We start from the raw sequence: 25,114 nt of genomic DNA on the forward strand, positions 1-25,114 counted from the left end.
TTTCCAGTCTGAACCCTTCGCTATACAGATTAAAGAATGGACTTCAAAGTTGATCAGACTTGCTGGAGATCACAGTTGAGGCAGGACTACATTCAATCTTTTGAATCTTAGTACAGATCTCTCCAGCATACTGTGCAGCTGCTCCAAGGTCCCCCAAGCCTCCCTCAGTGCAGACACTCACCCTTCTGGAAAGTCTTACCTGACACCTGCCATTTGCACAGACATCTAATCCCTGATATCCACAAGAAGTTCCATCCAACACTTTTTCTGATAGAAGAATAGGCTGTTCTTTTCCAACAGGAGAACAAAATAAGGAACATGGCTTTTCTACATACAGAGTGGATAAAAAGAAATGAACAAAAGTTGATCCATAAGTATTTTTATCTCAAGCTTTATTTTTCAAAACAGTTTTGAGTAAAAAATATAATATGTTAAATAAGCAATGTACTACTAGAGTAGATAATACTAGAGGGTTATTACGAGTAGTAAATGAGATGATGCCTGGGGAAAAAACAGATACCCAATGAATATTAACCTACTTCTTAAGAATTGTGTCTTCAAATTATTTTTAAGTGTATCACTTATTATTTTTGGCACTAAATCTCTACTACACACAGACCAAGTATTCTTTGTGAAAAATATTTTGCACACTCCCATTTTCTGCTTATATCTTTTGGCATGAACCCCTTTTAATTATAAGAACATATCCAATTTCTGCTTATTTAAGATTTATTTTATTCACGAAGCTTTTCTTGATGTCTTACTTCAAAATTCCAATACACTAATTTTCAATCCTATGTATTTGGCAATTTCTAAGAGAAAAATTACTAAAGGGAGAAAGAAGAGCTTCTAAGATGAACAATTCTTATAAGATTTTCCATTGTGAGGATGTTTAGAAATGCAATACAGTCCCATGAGAACATGCACTAGAATGCCCAACTGCTGAAGTGCCAGCTAGCAGTCAACCCTCTTTATTGTTTACTCAGAAAGCATGTTGGGATGTATGATGACTAGGGTGAGACTTACTGTTCTAGGTAAAGAATTCTTGAATGGCTGGCAATCTTCCTCAGAGTTTCCTTAAGCAATAAAGGAGGGTGATTAGAGTAAAAAAACTTCACTTTCAGGCTCAGTCAAAGAATGGCATAATATTTTTTAAAGTGCTGTTTCTATTTCTAAGTATTCTGCAGAGGAGCTCTAGTATTTGGTAACACCAGTAGTAAGATTATCCAAATCTGAAACTTCAGAGCAATTTCCAGGCTACATTACTACTCTATTGGCTTGACACCAGTCAGGCCCTTTACTGTTTATTAAGCTCATATAAATAGAATGGAAAATAGTTTACAGTCTCTGACACTGATCTTTGCTTATGTCTTCAGTAAAGTTCCACGTATGCTGATGGGATTCTATAAATACCAAATAACAGCCAGAGGCATGGAACAGGGTATCACTTGGCAAAGAGAAGACAGACAGTTAAATGAGCCTTCAGAATTGAACATTTCAAACAGTTTTCACATGTGGCTTCTGAATACTGCTCTGAACAATTTTGGGGAGTTGGAACATGGCCTTTAATGTGCATGGTTTTGAAATTTTCCTTTAAGATGCCATTATAAGCTGCAATAAAGCATTTCAATGTGCTCTCACACCTCAAAGTAGGTTATGTTTATTCAATGACTGCTTACTATGTCATATCTTTGGACTTAAAAACAGCTGCTGTAATTGCAACACTTTAATACTAATAGGTATGTGTGTGTGTGTATGTGTGTGTGTGTGTGTATAATTCTCTTTCTGGAGTCTTCATTGAAGAGAGTAGCAAACCAGATATATGAATAATGTCGAAAGGAATTAGCCTAAAAAATTTCATTCACATTCTAAGCATGAAATCAGATAAAAATCTTTGTATTTCTCCTTTTACAACACACTGTCAATTGACTGTACTTACTTTAGCTTTATAGATGACATAAACATTTGATACCAATCTTCCTTCCTGGAGTGTACCCTTGAGACTGTGACATTATAGTGATCCATGTAACATGCCAGTACTTGGCAGGCAGGCTCTGTCTTGATTTAAGAGATCAACCCTTTCCAAGATATGCATTAAACATGGATATCAGCCAAATTTCAGCACAGAGCATGCAAAATACCTGAATGCTAAAGCCATGTATCTTTTTTTTCCCTCTAAAAATAAATGTTCACTACTGTATTGATACCTTATATTTAATTCTTCTAGTCAGAGATGGCCACTCCCACACTCAAGCACCAGAGACTTGGGCATTTTTATAAGGCCTATATATTTCATTTTTTTCCATACTGCTCTAATACATAAAAACCATTGTGTATTATTCATCATAGACTGACTGATGTGTTTGATTAGTACATTTTGCAAAATTATCAAAAGTGCTACCCTGCTAATGATATAAGTATCTATTACAGATCATTCTGATGATACACAACACTTTATAAGAGCTTTGATATTTTAAATTGATCCTCATACAACTCTGATTTTTTTTTTTTTTGGCTGTACCACTTAGCTCCCCAACTAGGGACTAAACCTGTGTCCCGTGCAGTGGAACTTTAGAATCCTGACTACTGGACCACCAGGGAATTTCCCCCTCACCTTTTTTTTTTAATCTGTAAGGAACCTGTTTTTTGTTTCTTATTTCACATGTGTAAACAGGTTTCAAATGAATTAAATATTATCAAATCGCACAGCCAGTTAGAGGCAGAGATAGGATTAACCCAAGATCAGATGATGATTTTCATGAATTGTCATATGGATTTTATTTTTACAAAGAAAAATACTGTTGGGCTGGCCAAAAAGTTTGTTCAGGAACAAGAATGAACTTTTTGGTCAACCCAAGATATTTAAATATTATGCAGCAAATATTCATCAGAAGCTTAATAATTGCCAGACAGTACACTAGGCACAGACAACAGTGGGAATAGAGACATTTAAATCTGTGACAACATGGTCTGCTGGAGCACTTGCAAGGGGTACATACATATCCAACATCGAAGACCAAAGGTATTCTTTTTTCCTGGAGTACTTGACATAAACTGAGTCCAAAAAATCAGAAGAAGTTTCCAAGGTAAATAAAAGGGGAAAGAGGTCAAAGTTTGAGAAAGAAAGGATATCATGCCAAAAAACTTGCATGTTTACAAGTCCAGAAACAAGAAAACATGATGTATATGAGGGATGAAATGAAATTCAGCCTGGTTGTGCTGGAGATGGAAGTGAGGCCAGAGAAGTTAGAGGGGACAGGCCATAAGAACGGCCGTCTGAACCAGGCAATAAAGGTTGAGACTGGTCCTGACAGCAACGGGACTCATGGAAGGGTACTCATTGGCAAACTGACCAACAGTTCTGACCTTCAAAAAGGCCAGCCTGGCTGAAATGAGGAGGAGGAGCTGGAGGAGAGTCAGAGAAACAGTGAGAAAGCTGTTTGAAGAATCCAGGTCAGAGATGGTGCAATCGTGAACAAAGATGCTGGCAAACAAAGAGAAGTTTGGACAAATGGGGTTTGCTTATTGATTACAGGCAGATGGAGATTGAGGCAGAAGGATTTCAGCTGAGCTTGGTAATGAGGCAAATCATGATGTTATTCTCCATGAGAGAGAATAGTAAGAGGAGCAGATGGTGGGAGTGAGAGACAGGAACGGAGGAAGGGATATGTTCAACTTGAATCATGCTGAGTTAGAGATGAACAGGATGTTAAGTGAGAAGTTCAGGCAACATACAGGTAAACAGCTAAGGCACTCAGGACAGACAGATCTGGTTGGAGATCAATGCCTGTGTTCCTTTAGCATTTGGATGATAAATAAAACCTAGTGAATAAGTAAGATCATCCCAAGAGGAACATTCAGTGAGAAGAGGGACCAGGATAAGTCACTTCCCATAAGAGACACTATTCTTTCACTTAATATTTATTGTCTACTCTGTTCAGGCACTGTTTACAGAGCTAAAGACAGAGAAATGCATAAAATACAAGTCTTGCTCTTACAATCATTATTGGGGGAGCATAAACTAATAAAAATATTATGACAGATCACTATAGGTTATGTGAAAAAAAGAATAAGGCAGGGTATTGAAAAGTATTGAGTCAGTATTTAAGAAAAGACCGGAAGGAGTCACCAGCAAAAACAATACTTTCCAAGACACTAAGACAGAAGAGCCCTGAACTTATTCTAGGGAGAGCAAGGGAGCCAGTGTGGGTGGGAGGGTGTGATGGTCAGGACAGCAAGAGTGTAACAGGAAGCCAGGGAGGAAGGCCCTCATAGGCTGTTAGAAGGACTCTGGACCTTTAGTGAGTTGGGAAAACTCGTTCTGATGCTTTCAAAATGGAAGAATAACGTGACATGACTGATATTTTAAATGTATCCTTCTGGCCATGATTGAGACTGAAGGAGATATGGGGACACAAACATAGAGACCAGTTAGATGCCTACTATAAACACACAGGTAAGACACAGAGGCTTATATCAGGAGGTCAGGTCTGGAGATATTGGGCAATCACGAGATTCTGGATGTATCTTTAAAGACAGGAATAATGTGACTTCACTGATATTTCAAAGGCATCGTAAAAGAGAACATAAAGGGAGGACCCAAAGTTTGTGGTCAAAGCATCTGTGAATACAGAATTAACCTTTATTAAAAGGATGGTAGGACTAGAAGACTGTGTTATTATTTTCTCTCAACCGAAGAAATAGTACATTTAGAAGCTATGTGTTGGGGAAGAAAGCAGGATATGTTTGAAGCAGTGGAACAAGGGCAGTATTTGGAGCGCAAAGAGAAAGACAGTGAGGTCTTAGATGAGGCAGAAGACAAGAGAAGGAATCGGACAAAGGAAGGTCTTGTTGAGCGTGCCATGTTGTGCAATTTGGTTTTTACCTGAAGAGTTATGGGAAGGACCCGAAATGCTTAAGGTGGGAAAGTGATATGAACCAATCTGCATTTTATATAAAGATCTCTAGTTGGGGCTTCCCAGGTGACTCAATGGTAAAGAATCCATCTGCCAATGCAGGAGATGCTAGAGACTCAGGCTGGATCCCTGAGTCGGGAGGATCCCCTGGAAATGGAAATGGCACTCACTCCAGTCTTCTTGCCTGGGAAAACCCATGGACAGAGCAGCCTGGTGGGGTACACAGTAGTCCACAGGGTTCCAAAGAGTCGGACATGACTGAGCAACTGAACATGCGTTCTACCCTGTGCCACCCCTCTACAGGAGCCTCAGTCCCTCTCCCACCACCACCCCCAACTCCCGGCAACGGCTCACCTGTTCTCCATCCCTATACTAGTGTGATTTCAAGCATGTTATAAAATAGGAATCAGACAGCATGTGGCATTTTGAGCCTGGCTTGTCTACTCTGCATAACGTTCTGACATCCGCCAGGTCACCGCGCACATTAACAGCGTGTTCCTCGTACTGCTGTGCAACATCCTACGGCACGGATAAACCTTTGTTTGCTAATCCTGCAGCTACTCAGACCTTTTTGATTGCTTCACGTTTCTGGCTATTGAAAATAAAACTGCTACGTGTGCTCATGTACAGCATTTTCTTGTGGTTGTAAATTTTTATTTCTCTGAGATAAATAACCATGACTGCGTCTTCTAACGTGCATGCTTTGTTATTTGAGACACTGCCAAACTAATTTTCAGAGCGGCTGCACCGTTTTACCTTACCAGCAACGCATGAGAGATCGTTTCTCTTCATAATAACCAGCGTTTTGTACTGTCACCCTTTTAAAATTGTTTGTGTATAATAATACCTCCATGTTTAAAAAAATACAGTTTTAGTTAGTGCCTGTGGTTATTGTATGTCACAAAAGTGAAAGTGTTAGTCACTCAGTCAAGTCCGACTCTTCACGACCCCATGGACTGTAGCCCGCCAGGCTCCTCTGTCCATGGGACTCTCTGGGCTAGAACACTGGAGTGGGTTGCCATGCCCTCCTCCAGCAGATCTTCCCGACCCAGGGATTGAACGTGGGCCTCCCACGTTGCAGGCAGATTCTTTGCCATCCGAGGCATGTCATAAAGGCAGAAAAAGCAGAATTTTGAAATACCTATAATATAAACTACAAAACAACATTTACCATTATGGTAAAGCACTTTGCAAACCTAGACTTCTGCTTAATTAAGATGGTGGCGATCTGGTTGGTCATACCTTCATCCATGACAGCGTGCCACTGAAGTACATGCTTTGGGTACGAAGTTCTAACACTATAGGCCTGACATTGCCAGTCTCTGAATCCAGGCAAACCTGCAGGACAAGGTGGATTCTCACATATTCTGTATTGTTTTCTGGGACCATTACAATCCCTTGCTTCAGAACCTAGCCTAGAAAAGATAGTACAAATAATCAATTTTATCTTATTTTACGTTAACTACTCATTAAAAAAAATCAAAAGGCATTGTATTAATAAGGGATAATCCTTCCTATTAAATCTACTTTTGAAAATGTGGACAGATTAAATGATTAGTAACTGTAGGAAATCCATATGCTTATTTTAAAATGTGTATTTTTCTCTAATCTTTGATCCATTTAATTTCCAAAATACAGGAGAAACAAAAGTCTGTTTGCTATGAAAATGATATAGAAGGGTAAAGGACAGAAGCTGGGGGCAAAATACACTCCCATGGAAGGAGTGTAGCCAAGAAATTCTAAGGAGATGCTTCTAAGGTTTTCACACACATTTTTTAACATCATTTGCCGAGGAATTGGGCCACTGAATCCATACCAAAGTCAAAGCATAAAACTGAAATGACTTTCTCACACATTTCCTAGGATCACACTAGGAATGATGGAGCCACACAAGCTGATCTTGGATGCTCCTTGTCTGTACACACGCTCAGCAAGGTTTCCTTTCTCAGCATTCTCAGCTCGGACTGACATTTCATGTTGCCCTCATTCTCTCTCTTTCTGAAGTCCTCTCAGCTACGGTTCCTCTCATGGATCTTTTCAATGGTGACTTACTTTTCCTAACATGTCTCCCTGCTTGGGTCAACACAGTTTTTTTATTTGATTTATTCCCAAGAAAACAACCTGTGTAGTGGTTAACTATTTGCTCTTAGGAGGGTTGTTCTTATTTTCTTCTTCAAAGGGAGTTCTTACACAAAATATTTTGAGAGACTTTTCTGTCTTCCAAAGTGGACTGGGTTTGAAGAAGTGTCTTTGGTCCCTGACATGGTTTATCAGTAAAACCTTTTTATTTCAGACTTGAAGAAAACAACACCCTCCCCCAATCCAGGAATGTTGCGTTTACCCAGGACACTTGCGCTCTCGACTGCTGATCCCAGAACTGCAGGTTCGGCTGCAGGGACTCCACATGCTCCACTCTCCAGCCGCAAGTCCGGGTGCTGCGGTCCTGCTGGTACACTCTCCAGCCTTACACCACTATTCCAAAAGTTATGTCTTAGGTGAACAAATCAGGGCACAATGGAAAATCATTCACTGGCCTATCGAGTCACTGGAATTGCGATTAAATCAGGTCAGCTAAAGCCCCAAACGTGTGGAATTGAAAAAGACCAAAAATTAGTTGGCACGTGCTTAATGTCACAGTAATAATTCACTGGCCCAGTTCTCCCAGTTCTCATGTCAGGTCACACAGTCTTGTCACAAAAATAGCACACGGGTTTGTACTATAGCCCTGAGAATGCAGTGCTTGTGACAGAGGCAGGGCGAATGGGGGAGTGGGGGTTGTACAGCCAGGAAAGAAAAACTAACATGCTCTAGGAAAAACAATAATTTAATAGAGAAGAATGAAAAATAGGTTCATATTTTGTAGGTAAGATATAAATGTAGGCAATATAAATGGAGGTAAAGACATTTATAAATGTCTTTGACTAGAATAAAGCAGACATTTTAGCAAATCCAACCATTTTTATCTAAAATGTCAGTGTTTCAGGGTACTCTCTCCTTGTAATTAGCAACAAAGCACATGACTCACTTTTAGCACTTTCATTTATATTGCTTTTTCTTTTTATCCCCCTAAGTTTCCATCGTGAGAAAGACCACAATGACAGAAGAGAAAGCAGTGTGTTCATTTTCTTTTTTATATTTTTTTGTCATTAATTTTAAACAAAAGCAGCCAAAGAATTTTTTTTTTTTTTTGTGGTCACTGAGGAATGTTAGAATTTGATGGAGAGATTATTATAATTTCTCTCTTTTTTTTTTTTAAGTCACTCAGTCATGTTCAACTCTTTGCGACCCCATGGACTATTCAGATCATGGAATTCTCCAGGCCAGAATTCTAGAGTGGGTAGCCCTTCCCTTCTTGAGGGCATCTTCCCAACCCAAGAATGGAAGCCGGGTCTCCTGCATTGCAGGGGGATCCTTAACCAGCTGAGCCACGAAAATTTCTCCTTATTCCTGGAAAATCAGATCTATCATGATCACAGCAGATATTAAAGGCAAAAATTAAGTGAACAAAACCGTGTTGGAGATAATAAGATTAAAAAATTTAGATAAGTGATTGTATAGTACAAGGGTTGAGCAAGATGATCATACTAGTTCTAAATAATTTTCTATACCAGTGGCAACATGATTTATAAGGGGTTTTGAAGAAATCACAGCAATTCTCTGATCCTGTTTTCCCATCTCAAAATGTGAATGAAAATCATATATAACTAATAGACTTAGCAGAGGTTGAATGAAACTAAGCATAATGCATAGCCCATGCTGATGATTTAATAAAGATTAACCAAAATAAAAATACTAATAACACCAAATTATATATCATTATATTAATTTTATCAATAAGTTTCCAGAAATCTCACCAAAATGCTATTATGATTTTAAAATGATCTGTTTTTTTTAAACTTATTTTGAAAATATGTGTTTAAATGTAGTTTTTAGAAGAATTTATAAAACTATGCTATAAAGTTTTGTGTGAGCCCAGTTAGTGCTTTTCTATGTAATAAATAGTTCCTGAAGATTTTCTCTAATAATGTGAAATTTAGGGAACTATACTAGTGCTTTGTAATGATCTATAAGGGGAACAGAATCTAAAATGAACAGATACATGTATATGTAATAACTGAATCACTTTTCTGTATACATGAAACTAAGACAACATTGTAAATCAACTATATTTCAATAAAATTAAAACAAAATTCAATCTCTTTCAGATTCAAAGAGTTTTACATCCAGGCTTGGGAAGAAACAAAACAAAACCTCAGTAACTCAGAGTATAATGATATGGTAAGATTGACATTAAATAAACTGAGATTTTTGTAGGAAGATTCAGCCTGAATATTGTAAAAGGGGGAAAAAGCAGACCTTGTGAAAACTTTGAAATAACTTAGTGGTTTTAGGGATTTAATGATGTGCCATTCATAGGGGGAAAAAAAAAAAACCCTCAAAGTGAACCCTGCCAAACTTCAATTGGTCAAGTAGATTTGACCTACATGAAGGGTATTTATTTTTACCCCCCAAGAACGTATCACAGCTCCTCACCCATTTAGTGGTAAGCTGGCATTGAAAGGCTGGGCGAGAGTTCACAGTGAACTAAAAATATTCTGGGAAAGACCCAGATCTAGACTTGCATGTCATTTAAACTAGACAAGTCTGGCAGATGAAGAGAAATGGAAACAGATATACAAGCTAAATTTGCATCCTGAAATTGGTGAAATTTAAAGAAAGTATAGTATAATAGTTAAAGTACATTAACTTCAGATAACCAACTCTCGGGTGAAACTATGGAAAACCTGCTTTTGTGTCTTCTAGATGGAGCTTTGTTTCAACACTGGGGAAAGTTTTAAGTGCTTTGTTTAATTATTATACAATATATTCTATTGGGTTTATATGCAAATTGATCCTAATGCTTTTCATGAATTTTTTAGCAGCATGTTTTGTTTCATTCATATATTTTAGTTTTAAAAAATGTATTACACAAGGTTTAAAGAACTCAAAATTTCTCATATTATAATTCAGTATTGAATTATAGAATAGAATAGATATAATATAATATAGAATAGAATAATTCAGTATGATCTATGAAAATGCTAAGGAAATTTATAATATAGATTCTTTCTGCGATAGTACATGACCTAAAAAAGTTTGACTATATTTCTATTCTCTCTAATTTCTATGTGAATATGCCTAGGAAGTTGAAGAAAACACCCAGTTGGAAGAGGTTCTTGAAAATGACAAAGGAAATATTATTTTCTAATTAAATCCTCTTGTATATATATTGTTAGATGAAATAAGAGGAAGAAAGAAGGCAATAAACTGTCTCCTTATGTAAATTTGTGACTAAGGATATTACAATCTTCATTTTTTCAATAAAGCATGATGATAATAATTTCATCACTTGAGAACTTAGGAAAGTAAATAACTAAAATATATTAGGCAGCATCCTTCAAAACAGTCTAATATTTTAGTCACTTGGTATTTAGCTTTCCTTCTCCATCCTCCCATTCCTAGAAAATATTTCAAGTAAAAGACATACATTTCTTGGTTTTAATCAAATCATTTATCAACCCACAGACCTCTGTTAATATAAATGTAAACACAGATGCCAGTATTATAAAGAGAAAAGGAGAAGAAAGAAAACAGGCTGCTTTTAATTTGGAAAAGGCATATAAAAGGCTGCTTTTAATTTGGAAAAGGCATATCTATAAATAGTAGATAACTATGAATCATAAAATTCTTGCTGACACCTTCTCAGACTTAATTAGATACTCTTAGCTGAACTAGTTATACAGCTCAGTTAACATCACTAGAGTGTAACACATTACGAAATTCTCAGCTTTGTTTCTCGGATTGCCATGTACTGAGCTAGCAGTATTCAGTGCGAGGTTGCAAGCATCCAAATATTTCAGCCCTATAGCCCTCAATTACAGAGCGCTGGCTCTGTAATCCATGATGGCTCCTACAACAGCTGGAACAGATGGAGAGTTGAAAAAGCCCACTTGGCCTGGGGAACTGAGAAGTTCATTAGTTATTTCAATATACAAAACATTATAGAACCACTGAGAATATCATTAGCACAATTATAGGGAAATGAAACATTGATTTTTAATGAATAATTACAGTTTTGATTGCTGAAAGAGTAAGTTTATCTTAGAGAACTCAAGAATGCAATTTATTCTCATAAATATCTGAAGAAAAAAACAATAGAAAAATATTTAGGACACCAGATTATAAAAATGAATGGACTTTAAATTGCTAATGAAGAACTAGGTAACACAAATGGACTGTGTGATGTCTGCAGATGTGTGGCTGAATATTTGTTTCTCTCTGTTTATTACTGCTTTCGTGTTTCAGGGATGATGAAAATTATTGCTGGTGCAGAGTTTTATGACTCAAGCAATAAATTACTCAGCATAATACCATGAGGCTTGCCCAATATACACACATTATTGCACTTTTGTGTATAATTTAAAACAAATCCAATTCTGACTCTCTGCATAAGCTCACAGAAAACACATTTGGCAGTCTGTAAACAACTGACTGATATTTCACAGAAGTTCTCTATCAAGGAACCAGTTTTCTTACTGATTGTATTGGGTGATAAAATATTTCTAGTTCTTTTCTATTATTTGGGTTTAATTTGTACATTTTTCTTTTTCTCATTAAAGAAATCACAGAAGTAATAAATGACTACAGGCTTATCTCAAACAATCCAGAAATGTCAGGAGAAAAGTTGCATTCACCTTTATTGTCAATTGTTTTATTCCATCCATCAATTCCAACTCCCTCCCAAGAGTTAACTACTAATTATAATTTGGAGTTTATGTTTTCAAACCACTTTCTATGAGCTTAAAAATATATACTCTGTGTGCATACTCACATCTGTACACAAATTGTTTTTTTTCCTAAATCTCAAATGGTACCATATAAAGTACGAATTTTTCGGACATGTCTCTATACTAACCACCACGTCCAGTAGATCTTTTCAAGTTAATACAGATATATCTACCTCATTCTGGGAACAGCTACACTGGAACCTTTCCTCTTGCAATGAATATCTTGTTTTTTCTTATTTCTCACCACAGCAGGTGACATCCTCACCTAAGTCTATGTGTATACATGCAAACATGCCTATACTTGTGCACACGTGTTAAGAATTTATTTAGGACAAAATTCTATAAGTGTAATTGCTATATTTCCATTTCTGTCCATGTTTCAATGGATGTGTTTTTAAACTAGCTATATAACTTTTTTCACTAAGTAATTCACCCTAAGTAATCTTTATGTTGTTGATTTGTTTCAAATGTAATGAAAATTCATAGTCTTCAGAGGCAAGTTTTCTGATCTTACATCTAATGAACAAAGTAATAGCTGTTCTACTTTCCCTTCATAGAATAAAAAATGGAAAATTATGTAAACTAGTGAACTATATTTTGATTACATTAGCTATAAGTTTATACAGTATCTAATTCCTTCATATTTGTAAAAGAAAATTAATTTTTATAGCAATTGAAATGTTCTGGAAATATATACTAATAAATTTCTACAGCCTTATGAAACACACTTAACAACTTAAGACAGTTAAATGTTTACTAATCTCCCAAATGTTAATTACAATATTTTATTCATGATGCTTGAAATGACAAGGGAAAATTACGCTCAGTGGCTCTCCTAAGACAATACTTTATACTTTAAAGGATTAATTCACTCTGAGAAATTTTACTATTTTTATTAATTTGTGAATACTTATATTTAAGTTTAATAGTAAAAATATTTAATTTTTGTTAAAGTAATACATATATCCAACTCTCCACACCATTATAATCAACAATAAAAAATACAGCTGATGTTTAAAAAACAGCCATGTGTTAAAATTGAAAACAGATGAAATGCTGAAATTTTTATTTATAATAAAAGTACTCTACTAGTGTTAAGATAGATATCTTTATAACTGGCAGAAGAAGATGTCTCACTGGTTATACTTATAGGAGAAATGTAAGTTTCTTCTTAAGTTTCACTTCATAGTCTTATACTTCAGATAGCACCACCAATAACTTACCTTACCAATGTCACAATCGGTTCCATCCATTGGTGGATCTAGTTTGGTTTTGCATTCTTTCTCCCCTTCCACCTTGCACCACAACCCTGTGCAAATAACATGCTGAAAACAAGGGTATAATAACTAATAAGGGGAAGGCATCACATTTTTGAGGTTAAGTCTATAAGGTTTGAGAGAGCAATTTTAACAGAACATCAGAAATGATTTGAAGAAAATATCCTTTGAGTACCTTTAATATTAAACTTACAGTTGAAATAGTCTATGGCTTATTTATAGTGCTAAGAAGACTGACATAAAGATAAAATGTTTCATAAATTTAACTATTTTAAAATTTATTTAAATAAAAACATGTATGATTATGCAAGATTAAGTAGCTTCAACAGAAAACTGTAAGCTAAAAATCATTGTTTATACCACATTATATGAACCAACCTGGAAGAATCAAAGTAATGTGCCTACGGTATGAATTTAATGCCTCCTATCTTAAAGTCTGTCCTCACTTCTGCTTTGCTGTATGCCACATGCCGTGTTAGTACTTCACTATTGCATTACATCGCCTTGGCCCCTGATGTGATACCGGGATTCTCAGTGGGCACATTTCCCGTAACTGTTGTCAGTCAATTTTCCACAGTACGAATGCATCCTAGATACCCAGAATACATTTAACTTTTTCTAGGGAAAAGCTGAAGGAACAAACAAAAATACTGGGAACAAAAATACTGAAGGAACAAACAAAAATAGCATAAACACAGCAACACTGAAAGAAAAGAATTCTATAGTTATGGCAGCCCAGAGAGATAGATAAAAAGGCACAGCTACCACATTCTTAAGGACTTTCTATGTCTATAGGATGGGTGACGTTTCTGAGATACTCGCATGTTATTAACAGATTACACAGAAATATGAAATCCATGTGGCATACCTAAAGCAGCTAGAGTGATCTATCCTGAAGATGATTGTGTGACTACCTATGCAGATATCTGGAGAAAAGGGCAGAAGCAAGCATATTGATAAGGACAGAGTAAGTGTTGATGTGAAAAATAGTCTTTGAAATTGGACTGGTGAGAAGATCAGTCAGATGGGAGGATGCATATAAGGGAAGGGAGTAGTGAACAAGATTTTAAAGATAGAAAATCCAGATCCTGAGTGCCAGGATGGACTAGGGACTCCATATTTGGAGGGAAAAAGAAGCCGCTCAGCAGTTGACGAGCTGGTTGATAAGATAAAAAGGTTATTTTAGGAGATTTACCCTGGCAGAGGTGTTCAAAACAGATTGAAAATCACTGCAAAGTTAAAATTAACTTACGACCCAAATCTACTAAGCACTTGGGGGATGATATATTTAAACTAAGTTTTCATGCCGGTCTGTTATATCTCCAATTCTGAATTTGTTACAACTCTCCAAATATTAGTTTCCTATTCTTTATTTAAAAATTTAGATTTCGGAACTGTTAGAAGCTCTTAAAAATTCAATACTCTATGGCAGGAGTGTGATATATTTTATTTGCACAATTTTATCTGCTGTGACAGTTTTTCTGCCTAAAAGTATTTCATACAAATACTTATTATATTTAGAATATGATTTAGTTTAATATATGAGCTATTGTTTGTACATATCATTCATTAAAAATTTATCCAGGAACTAATTTTAAAGAATGCCTAAATCAAACAGCTTCTCTGTAATATTTTTGACTCTTGAAAATAAGCAGAGAGGTTAACTGTTTATCATGTACTTTTGTGGACACATTTATATTTGAATTAGTGGATATCTAACCTGAGGATTTTAGTTCCTAAAAGTTTTCTTTTTCCTCCAAGACAATCTTGTTAATAAAATTTTATAATTATGGGGTCAAATGCTGAATTTTCCACCAAAGAAGCTTGCTTTATTAATTTTCAATAAAGCTTAGTTGTATTGTAACATGAATTATTTTAATCAAGTTCATTAGTTAAGCAATGCATACTGAACTAAAAAACAAAAATTGTTTATGTTGTAGTTTTAAAATCATGCTTGCTTGTTGAACACTGTTGGTGGTCTAAATTCTGACCTTCAACCATTATCTGCTATTCAAAACAGCAGGTACTCTAATTGATTCCCACTTGAGGCCCTGAGAGTATAAAAGCAAACTTGGCAGCTTTTCAAGATAAGCACAGTCATGTAGAATAAATCTCTCATAGAGGAGATCTCTTTACTCTTTATTGTCTATAGTTCTGGGATCTTACTGAAAGTAAATTATAACCTCATTGTGAAAGGTAACTCAGATTCAGGATTTCAAACCAAATTGTCAAAAGTAAGGAAATAAAATATGGGAGAAATGGAATGGACGGTTTTCAACTTGAGAAGTGCAAAATCTCAGATATGTGATATTAGAGCTATGTAACACCAAACTCTTTCTTAAGAGGGGCAGGGTTGTGTATTTTGTTAGAGGCAAATGCTCTCTGTGTGTTTCACAGCCCAGAGTCAAATATTCCTTTCAACTTAATTAGTGAAATCTCTTAATATATCAATTAAGAACGTTAATACTTAAAATGCTGTGCAAAGGAATCCAGGACAGAACTGCGTAACCCAGCATCTCCTAGCAAACTAACAAAAATAATATAACATTCTTTTTTTATTCCTCTATAATAAGAAATGACCATTAAAAGCATAAATGAAGTTGAATGCTTATCTCAAGAAGGCTTTTAAAAAGTTTACATGAAAAGCTATATCTTTTCAATGGAATAATTTAAATGGAAGATTAACTGTCCATGTATAGATATCATAAAATTTATCTTCAAAGACAACATGTACCCATTTTTTTATAGCAAACAGATCCACTAACATGTCCTAAATTTTATGTTAAAATAAAAAATATTAAATGCATGTGCATGGAAGCAGCAATTAAATCTTGAACATGTAACTCCTTGTTTGTCCATAAACTATCTTCCAAACTACAATTTCAATAATGTAATGTCTGACTGTAAGTGTAATTCAGTATGGGATAATATTTTCAAAAATAATTTTTCTATCAGAGAGCACCTTGGTATTATTAAAGATGAAAAAGAGAAACAAAGTAAGGGAAAAAGAAAGAGAGGTATCCAAAAAAGAGAATACAAAGATTCAGAAGAAATAAGAAAAAGCTGAAATGTAGTTCTTTGTGGAAAATAATAATATTGAAACTAATCAACGAAAAAGAGAAGGTAAAAATAAATATTATTAGGAATAAAAAAATGAAGGGACATCTACTGATCATGTAAAGGCTTACAGAAATAAGAAGAGACACTGTGAACAACTTTACACCAAAAAACTTTACAATGTATATGAAATGGAGAAATATTTTTTAAAAATTTATTAAAAACTTGGTAAAATGGATCCAAGAAGAAATAGAAAAGTTGAAACTACTGTGTAATCACAGAATAATCAAAAATATTAAAAATCTTCCCACAAAGAATACAACTGATCTAAACACTTAAATTCTCAATTTACATAAACTATCTAGAGAACAGAAAAAGAGAAAATATTTCTAAACACACATCATGATGCCCAAACCAGAAAGCAGTTTGAAAAGAAAATGAAAATAGTGATCTACTTCATTTATGAACTTAGATTGAAATAAACTACAGGTTTTTTAACAAACTGAATCCAGCAATCCATGAAAAAAATGTAATGTTCCATCATGATCATGTTGGGTTTTTCTTGGAATACAAGGCTACTATAATATTAGAGATTTGATTAATACAATCAAGTACATAAAAACTTCAAAATCTATGATTTTTGTATCTCTCGACATGCAGCTTGTGACACAATTCAACATCCATTCGATAAAAAAAGTTAGCAAACTAGCCACTGAAGGAAACATCTTGAATGTTAATGGACATCTGGACATGTATAAAAATCTACAACAAACATCACCAAAAAACCCATAAAATGTTGAAAGTTTCCTTTTAAGACTAGGAAAATAGAGAAGATGGCATCTTAGCACAAACATTAAAAAAAAAAAGTGCATTTGTGATGTATTCAAAGCAGAGAGAGGAAGAACATAACTGTCAATCTAGACTTCCGAACTCAGCTAAAATTTTATTCAAGACTGAAGGTTAAATAAAGACTCTTCAAGGAAACAAAAACTGCTTACTGCCAACAGATTTTCCCCAAAGGAACTTCCAAATGTTATACTTCAAGAGGAATATGATCTCATAGGGAAGGGCTGAAAAGCACTTGTGATCAAAGAACCTGACAAAAATGATGATAAATCTAAATAAATATTTATTACATAAAACAATAAAAATTGGACTTGTCATTATTATAAACCTTTTTAATGGGAAGAAATACTAGAAATCTATCACATTTACATCTCAAAAACTTAATCCCTTAGCAGAAGTAATTTGACCACTGACAGCTAAGTAAATTTGATCTCTTCTATTTTACTTCCTTCACTACATATGCTTTATGACTGCTAGTGGTAGAAGCAGAGTAACAGATGTCAAGAAAAGTATAGTCTATGGATAGCCAACAAATGTAGCAGCAAGCTTCAAAGGACCCCTCATTAGAACACATCTTGGTGTGTTAAAGAAAATCATGGAATAAGAAGAAATTTAGAGAATGAAGAACTGTCAGTACGTACTTAATGAATCCCAGGTGGTGGTGAAGGCAAAAGAAGGGGAAAGCAGATGATGAGATGGTTAGACAGCATCACCAACTCAATGGACATGAATTTGAGCAAACTCTGGGAAATAGTGAAGGACAGAGGAACCTGGCATGCTGCAGTTCATGGAGCTGCAAAGAGTCAGTCCATGGGTATGCAAAGAGTTGGACACGACTGAGCATGCACACAAAGAAAAGAATAAAAAGTGAGAAGAAACTGTTTGAAACATTTGAAAAAAAATGATCCAGACATTCCTTGTAAGAATGAGAAACATAAGATAAAAATATTCCCTTTCTGGAATGGTGGGATAAGTTCCCAGAAGACCAATCCTCCTGTAGCTAACAAACATAAACTGTGGAATGACAGCAAAAAACAATTTTCTGGTAGTTTCAGAATGTAGAACAAAGGCAGATCAACTGTTTAGGGGAGCTTAAAGAATCGGCCAAGTTGAGTCCATCGTCTTTGTGGCTTTGATCTGACAGTGGATTGTGGCCATGGCATGACACAATAGTTAAAGTAACACATGCCATCTTTTTAGACTCATGAAGACAGAAACAGATGCGGTCAAAGCTGTCAAAACTTCAAGTGTTAGTTGCTCAGTCGTGTCCAACTCTGTGTGACCCCAATGGACTGTAGCCCACCAGGCTTCTCTGCCCATGGTGGGTTGCCATTCCCCTCTCCAGGAGATCTTCCTGACCCGGGGATCAAACCCGGGTCTCCTGCATTGCAGGCAGATTCTTTAACCATCTTTGCCATCTTCTTTAGCCACCAGGGAAGCCCCCAAAAGAAGAGAGTCAGAAAAACTTAGGTCTTTATGTGGCACCTGTACCATGCATGCAAGGAACATGCTTGAAATAAGGAAAAAGTGAGCTGATGTAACATATGAAGTGCTATCCACAGCAGATAAGATAGTTTCCAGTTTGATTCTAACAAACTTAATTGTGAAAACAAAACTCAAAACACTCTTTGGAGGAATGCAGAGTTTGTGCTGTGACAGGGGTCAGTAAACTCTTTCTATAAAGGGCCATACAGCATATACTTCAGGCTTGTGGGCCATGGGATCTCAGTTGCAACTATTTATCACTCACTGTAGTTTGAAGGCAGTCAAAGAAAATGTGTGAACAAAGAAGATGACTGTATTCCAGTAAAACTTTATTTATAAAAACAGGCCACCAGTCCCTACCCCCAGAGTTTGCAAAAAACTAATGCATTGATATATAACATGTTAATGTATTAATAATGTAGAATGAAACCATGTATATACAAACAAACATTCATAAATCTTCTGAATAGCTTGATTCATAATAGCTAACATATTGATGTCTACTAAGAGGTGAACTGATAAACAAAACAGTTTATGTTCCAGTGGAATACTATTCATCAAGAAAAAATAACTGATTAGTCATACTCATAAACAGATATAAAGAATGTCTGACTTTTGAAAATATAGGAAAATTTCGTTGTAAATGTAAAGTAGTAGAGGAGACAATAACAAAAAATAGAGCATAAGTATAAAACACAAACACAAAAAAGTTGACAAAAATTTTTATAAAACTAATTTAAATCAATATAAAAAGTATTAAACTAGCTCATGAAAATGTCAAAAAATTATTACATTGGTTTAAATAGAAAAATACAAAAAATCTAGTAATTGCTTTTCTCTAGTAAACATATGCATCTAGCCATACTCATATCTGTGATTCTATTTTATTTGGAAAGGTTAAAGATAAAAATGTGATAAATATTAATTAGGATAATGGTTTTAATGACATACAAAATAGATTTTAAGACACAAGCCATAAAACATGCAAAAGAGAAAAACAGATCAACAGGTAAAAGTCATAAATATGTATGTGCCTGTAATATAACTAAACGACATATAAGTAAATAATTGACAGAAACACAGAAAAAAATAAATCAGTTGTTAGAGTTGGGTATTTGAACACATCTGTTAAACTTTTCAACACTAATAGATCAAATAAAAATAAATAGATATTTTGAATAATAATATTATGCTTCATCTAAGATTTAGTGACAGGTAATGAACTTTAAAAACCATACATTCTTTAGCAGAAGACCTAACTAGATATTTCTCCAAAGCAGACATACAGGTGGTCAACAGGCACATGAAATGATACTTAATATCGCTAATTACTAGGGAAATGCAAATCAAAATTACAATGAGATATCACCTCAGGCTGGTCAGAATGGCCATCATCGAAGAGTCTACAAATAAAAAATGGTGGCGACAGTGTGGAGAAAAAGGAACGCGCTTACAGTGCTGGGGGGAACGTAAAGTGGTATTGCCACTATGGAACACTGTTTGGAGGTTCCTTAAAAACTAAAAATAGTTACTATGTGATCCAGCAATTCTACACATGGGCATATATCTAGAGAAAACTCCCAATCACAAAAGATACATCCACCTCAATGTTCACTGCAGCGCTATTTACAACAGTCAGGGCATGGAAGCAACCTAAAGTCCATTGAACTGATAAAGTCAGATGAACTGATAAAGAAGATGTGGTATGTGTGTGTGAGTGTTTATGTATGTGCGTGTGTGTGTGTGTATATATATATATATACACGTATATACATATGAATATTATTTAGCGATAAAAAAGAATGAAATAATACTATTTGTGGCAACATAGATGGACCTACAGATTATGATATAAAGTGGAATAAGTCAGAGGAAGACAAATATCATATCACTTGCATAGGGAATCTTAAAAAATGAGACAAGCGAAATTATTTACAAAACAGAACGATGCTGTTCTCTCGAAACATCCCACCCTCGCCTTCTCCCAGAGTCCAAAATTCTGTTCTGTACATCTGTGTCTCTTTTTCTGTTTTGCATATAGCCTCCAACTAATAAAAATAAATGGAAAAAAAAAAAACCAGAACGAGACTCACAGATGCAGAACACTAACTTATTGTTACCAGAGGGAAAAGAAAGAGAGGGATACATTGGGAGTTCTGGTTTAATGGATATGCATTACTGGATATGAAATAGAGAATCAATAAGGACATACTTACAGCACAGTAGGAATTACATTCAATATATTGTGAACAACCAGAATGGAAAATAATGAAAAAGAATATACACACATAACAAAACAAAAATAGCACAACCTAGTGGGAAAAGTTGATGGATTCAACCACTTCAAAACTGTAGAAGGACACTGTGTATAAAAAGCTAATAACACGCTTTGACACGCTTTGTGACATAATGACACGCTTTATAAGTAATAAGAAAGTCTCATCTAGAATACAGAATACAGAAAGAACTCCTGCAACTCAAGAAAAACAGAAAGCTTAAAAAATGGGCAAAATGTAAATAGGTAATTTACAGAGAGAGAGAGACCTAAAAAATAAAAGCCCAAGTCAATAAGAAGTCATAAAAAATTAGTTCTAAGGGAAAAAATTAAAGAGCTAGATTATCCAGTCAAGTAATTAGACATCTAACTCACATACTCACATACTGCATAGGACTAACACTCAAAGAATAGGATTAAGCTTTGATTAGATGGCAAGAGAGGCAGATTTAATTCCTGATAGTTTTAACTGAATTATAGGAAGAAAGAACAGTAAAAAAAATCTTCAACTTTACCAATTTTAACAACAATTTATCAATGCTAAATTTATCAACAATACAGTATTCATTTACCAACAATAAATTTATCAACAATACTGTATTCATTGCCCAAACAACTTCTTGCCATCAGAGCTATTTCATGATAAGGTTTTTTAGTCCAAATTCTTGTTGCCTCTGGAGTTTCACAAGGCCAAATCGCAGAGACTCAATCTTCTTGAATTCTTCAAGGTACTTATTTCAATGCCAGGCTGTCCATTAGATCAAATGAGAGGTTTTAGGAGTCCTACATACTTTGATGTATCAAGTCAACATAAGAGAAATTTAAAACTGGTCTTTCTATGGTACTTTCAGTCACCATAGGCTTCAATTACACTGGAAAGTTCTTTATACAATATGTATGTAACTCACTGTGCCTAGTCCGAAACTCAAGGCTGAATCTTAAGTTTCCTGGAGGCCTTCATTTTTTCTTTTTCAGCAAACTTTCTTCTTTCACAAATAATGTAACCCTCAAGCAGACATTTCTTATTGATTCTGAGGAAGCATCCATACCTCTGCATTCTTAGTCAGACGAATTAATTTTAGGTAGCCCTGAAGATAACTTATTGTAGTTGTAGCTGGCTCAGCCACAAGATACCAGAGGGCCTGGAGGCACCAATGCTCAGGATCCAGGAACAAGGATATCCAAGAATTTAGCATATTCATGCAAAAGAGTAAGCAATTATTGCTGAGGGTTGGGATGTTTCACAAGCACCTCTACAGCTATGCCTTTAAACATTTTGCAGATGTAAACTGCTATTTCAAGGGTAAATTTATATCATTAATTAAATCAGCACATACATAATGTTGGAGTCCCTAGTGCTTGTATATAGCTGTTAGGAAGAATAGAAGAGCAGCATCCAGTTCAAATACTATGGGCAAACTGCCATTGTCTCAGACTGTACCAGATTCAACACACATGTTGAAAAGTTGCTATGAATTCTTACTCCTGCAACTCAACATGTATTTATAACTTATTGGAATTAAGATGGCCATAAGGATGCCTGATAACTCATGTGTAAGCTGTGAAACATAAGCTATATACTCTTACAAATTGTTTTTTATGTAGCTATTGAATGACTATCTTAGAAGGTTATGTTCATATTCTCTGGACATATTATACAGCTAAGAATCAGTGAGTAATTGATTATTATTTTTATGAGTAAAATTTCAAAGTTATTATTCCATCATTCAGTTGATTCATTTATTGCTTTAACAAATACTTATTGAACACTTTTTTAGGAGACAGAGGTACAGTGATAAAAAGGACTGATGACTCTTTTGAGGTTATGGAGCGTGCCTTCTAGGAGATTTGTTTTGGATAAAGTCTAGACCACAGACTGGTAGATGTGGTGACTTCACATGTTTCCACCTGAACATGTAAGAGTGTAGCTTAACTCGCAGAACTCTTCTACTTCTACACTTATAGCTACTTCACTTTATATTTTTAACTTCTACCTCCTGATACTCAGGGGCTCATTGATGCCAAGATAGCTTCAAGTAACAGTGTCTCAAACTCAGTGGGAAAAAAATAGCAATTGCATACTTTCAGACTTGATTTTACTCTCCTTGCCTTCAACTTTTGGAACTTTTAAACATTTCCACTTTGAAAAATGTCTTCACTTAGCCTCCAAGAACTACTTTCTCTTGGTTCTATTCCTACCAATAGACTTCTTCAGAGTTTTAATTACAGCTTTCTCCTTATTTTCCTAACCTCCAAATAATGTAGTGATTAAGCTCTTAGACTGTGAGTTTTTCCTCTTCTAACTCATTTCATAGTGTCATAATTTAGTATTATGAATTCAGTATCAACTCCTTGTTGAGGACTTCTAGATAGATATCTATCTGGACCTACTAACATCTCTACTTGGATGTCCAATGGACATCTTAAACTTAAAACATGAATCTAACTCCATTTTAGTGCATCTGCTATCTGTTTCTTCTTGTTATATTCTTCCCAAGGTAAATGTATGGCTTGCTATCTGACTTCCTTCAGATTTCTAAACAAATGTCACTTTCTTTAGGAAGCTTTCTCAGATTATCCTATATAAAGTAGCACCATTCCCACCTTCCTATCCCTGGTTGTATTCCTTACCTTTCTCATCTGAATTTATGCTTCTCTAAAACATTATTACCAATTGGCATATTACATATGTATTTACATATTGTCTGTCTCCCCAGCTAAACTTCAAGCTCCATGAAGGTGGAGGTTACTTCCTACTGTGTTATTAGTACATAGAACAACAACTAAAAAGTAGCTGAAACTCAATGCATACTTTATATTTATCAAATCATTGATTAAATTTTTTTAAAAATTTCTTCTAGGGCCCTATCTACCTACCCACCTACCTACCTGTCTACCTACCTACCTACCTAATGTTTTGCAAGTTCCACCAGTTTGGGATGGAAAAGGTGATTTTCAAGGGCAGTATCAAAATGGTGTTTTGGATTTTGGAACTAAAGTCCAGTCACTTAGCCCTAAGAGAGTTGAAGAGATAACACACTTCCTCTTCTTGTTCTACAACACTTCCTCTTCTTGTTTAATAAATTGTGACTTAGAAAGAAAAAAAGGTTTGACTAATGTTACACCACTAATAAAAGACAGAATCACTGTCAGAGCCCAGGCTTCATGCCTTTGCAGTTAGTGTTCTCCAACCTAAACCTTGATTAGGAAACGTTGCTTTTTCCTGGTTGCCCACAGCAGCCCAATCCTTTCTGGCATTACTTTAAAATTGTCTTTAATGAAGATTATACACAGATTGGACGAGAGAAAAATCTGGCTTTAATTCCATGGACTGTATAGTCCATGGGGTCACAAAGAGTTGGACATGACTGAACGACTTTCATGAATAAAAATGTCATATGTGTACACACACACACACATATAATTTCAAGGGAAAAAAGGAGAAGATTTCTGGATCCTTAAAACCTAAAATTTAATTCTGTTTGCAAAATGCCTAGTTTAAAACAAAGCAACATCCTAGGATATTGAGAAACAGATTTAAGATCTCCTAACAAACTGCTGGGATCAAGACTGCCGGGAGAAATATCAATAATCTCAGATATGCAGATGACACCACCCTTAAGGCAGAAAGTGAAGAGGAACTAAAAAGCCTCTTAATGAAAGTGAAAGAGGAGAGTGAAAAAGTTGGCTTAAAGCTCAACATTCAGAAAACTAAGATCATGGCATCTGGTCCTATCACTTCATGTCAAATAGACGGGGAAACAGTGGAAACAGTGTCAGGCTTTATTTTTCTGGGCTCCAAAATCACTGCAGATGGTGACTGCCGCCATGAAGTTAAAAGACACTTACTCCTTGGAAGGAAAAGTTATGACCAACCTAGACAGCATATTAAAAAGCAGAGACATTACTTTGCCAACAAAGGTCTGTCTAGTCAAGGCTATGGTTTTCCCAGTGGTCATGTATGGATGTGAGAGTTGGACAGTGAAGAAAGCTGAGTGCCGAAAAATTTATGCTTTTGAACTGTGGTGTTGGAGAAGACTTTTGAGAGTCCCTTGGACTGCAAGGAGATCCAACCAGTCCATCTTGAAGGAGATCAGTCCTGGGTGTTCATTGGAAGGACTTATGCTGAAGCTGAAACTCCAGTACTTTAGCCACCTCATGCAAAGAACTGACTCACTGGAAAAGACCCTGATGCTGGGAGGGATTGGGGGCAGGAGGAGAAGGGGACAACAGAGGAGGAGATGGCTGGATGGCATCACCAACTCGATGGGCATGAGTTTGAGTAAACTCTAGGAGTTTGTGATGGACAGGGAGGCCTGGCGAGCTGTGATTCATGGGGTCGCAAAGAGTCGGACATGACTGAGCGACTGAACTGAACTGAATTGAACTGAACAAACTGTTATACTTTCATCAGAGGTAGAAAAAAAAATA

The 25,114-nt window shown here is 35.5% G+C and overlaps 1 protein-coding gene across 1 annotated transcript in view; it reads right to left on the reverse strand.

Annotated features, from left to right (window-relative positions):
• ADAMTS19 (ADAM metallopeptidase with thrombospondin type 1 motif 19) overlaps positions 1 to 25,114 on the reverse strand; it is a 252,039-nt gene that overhangs the window by 76,975 nt on the left and 149,950 nt on the right. The window contains exons 11-14 of the mRNA XM_065934285.1: positions 12,967 to 13,068; positions 7,258 to 7,388; positions 6,159 to 6,331; positions 200 to 327 (exon numbers count right to left, since the gene is read on the reverse strand). Coding sequence (XP_065790357.1) covers positions 200 to 327; positions 6,159 to 6,331; positions 7,258 to 7,388; positions 12,967 to 13,068 — 534 coding nt within the window. The remainder of the gene's footprint in view (positions 1 to 199; positions 328 to 6,158; positions 6,332 to 7,257; positions 7,389 to 12,966; positions 13,069 to 25,114) is intronic.

The sequence above is a fragment of the Muntiacus reevesi genome, chromosome 1 (assembly GCF_963930625.1).
Source record: "Muntiacus reevesi chromosome 1, mMunRee1.1, whole genome shotgun sequence".
Taxonomy (NCBI): Eukaryota; Metazoa; Chordata; class Mammalia; order Artiodactyla; family Cervidae; genus Muntiacus; species Muntiacus reevesi.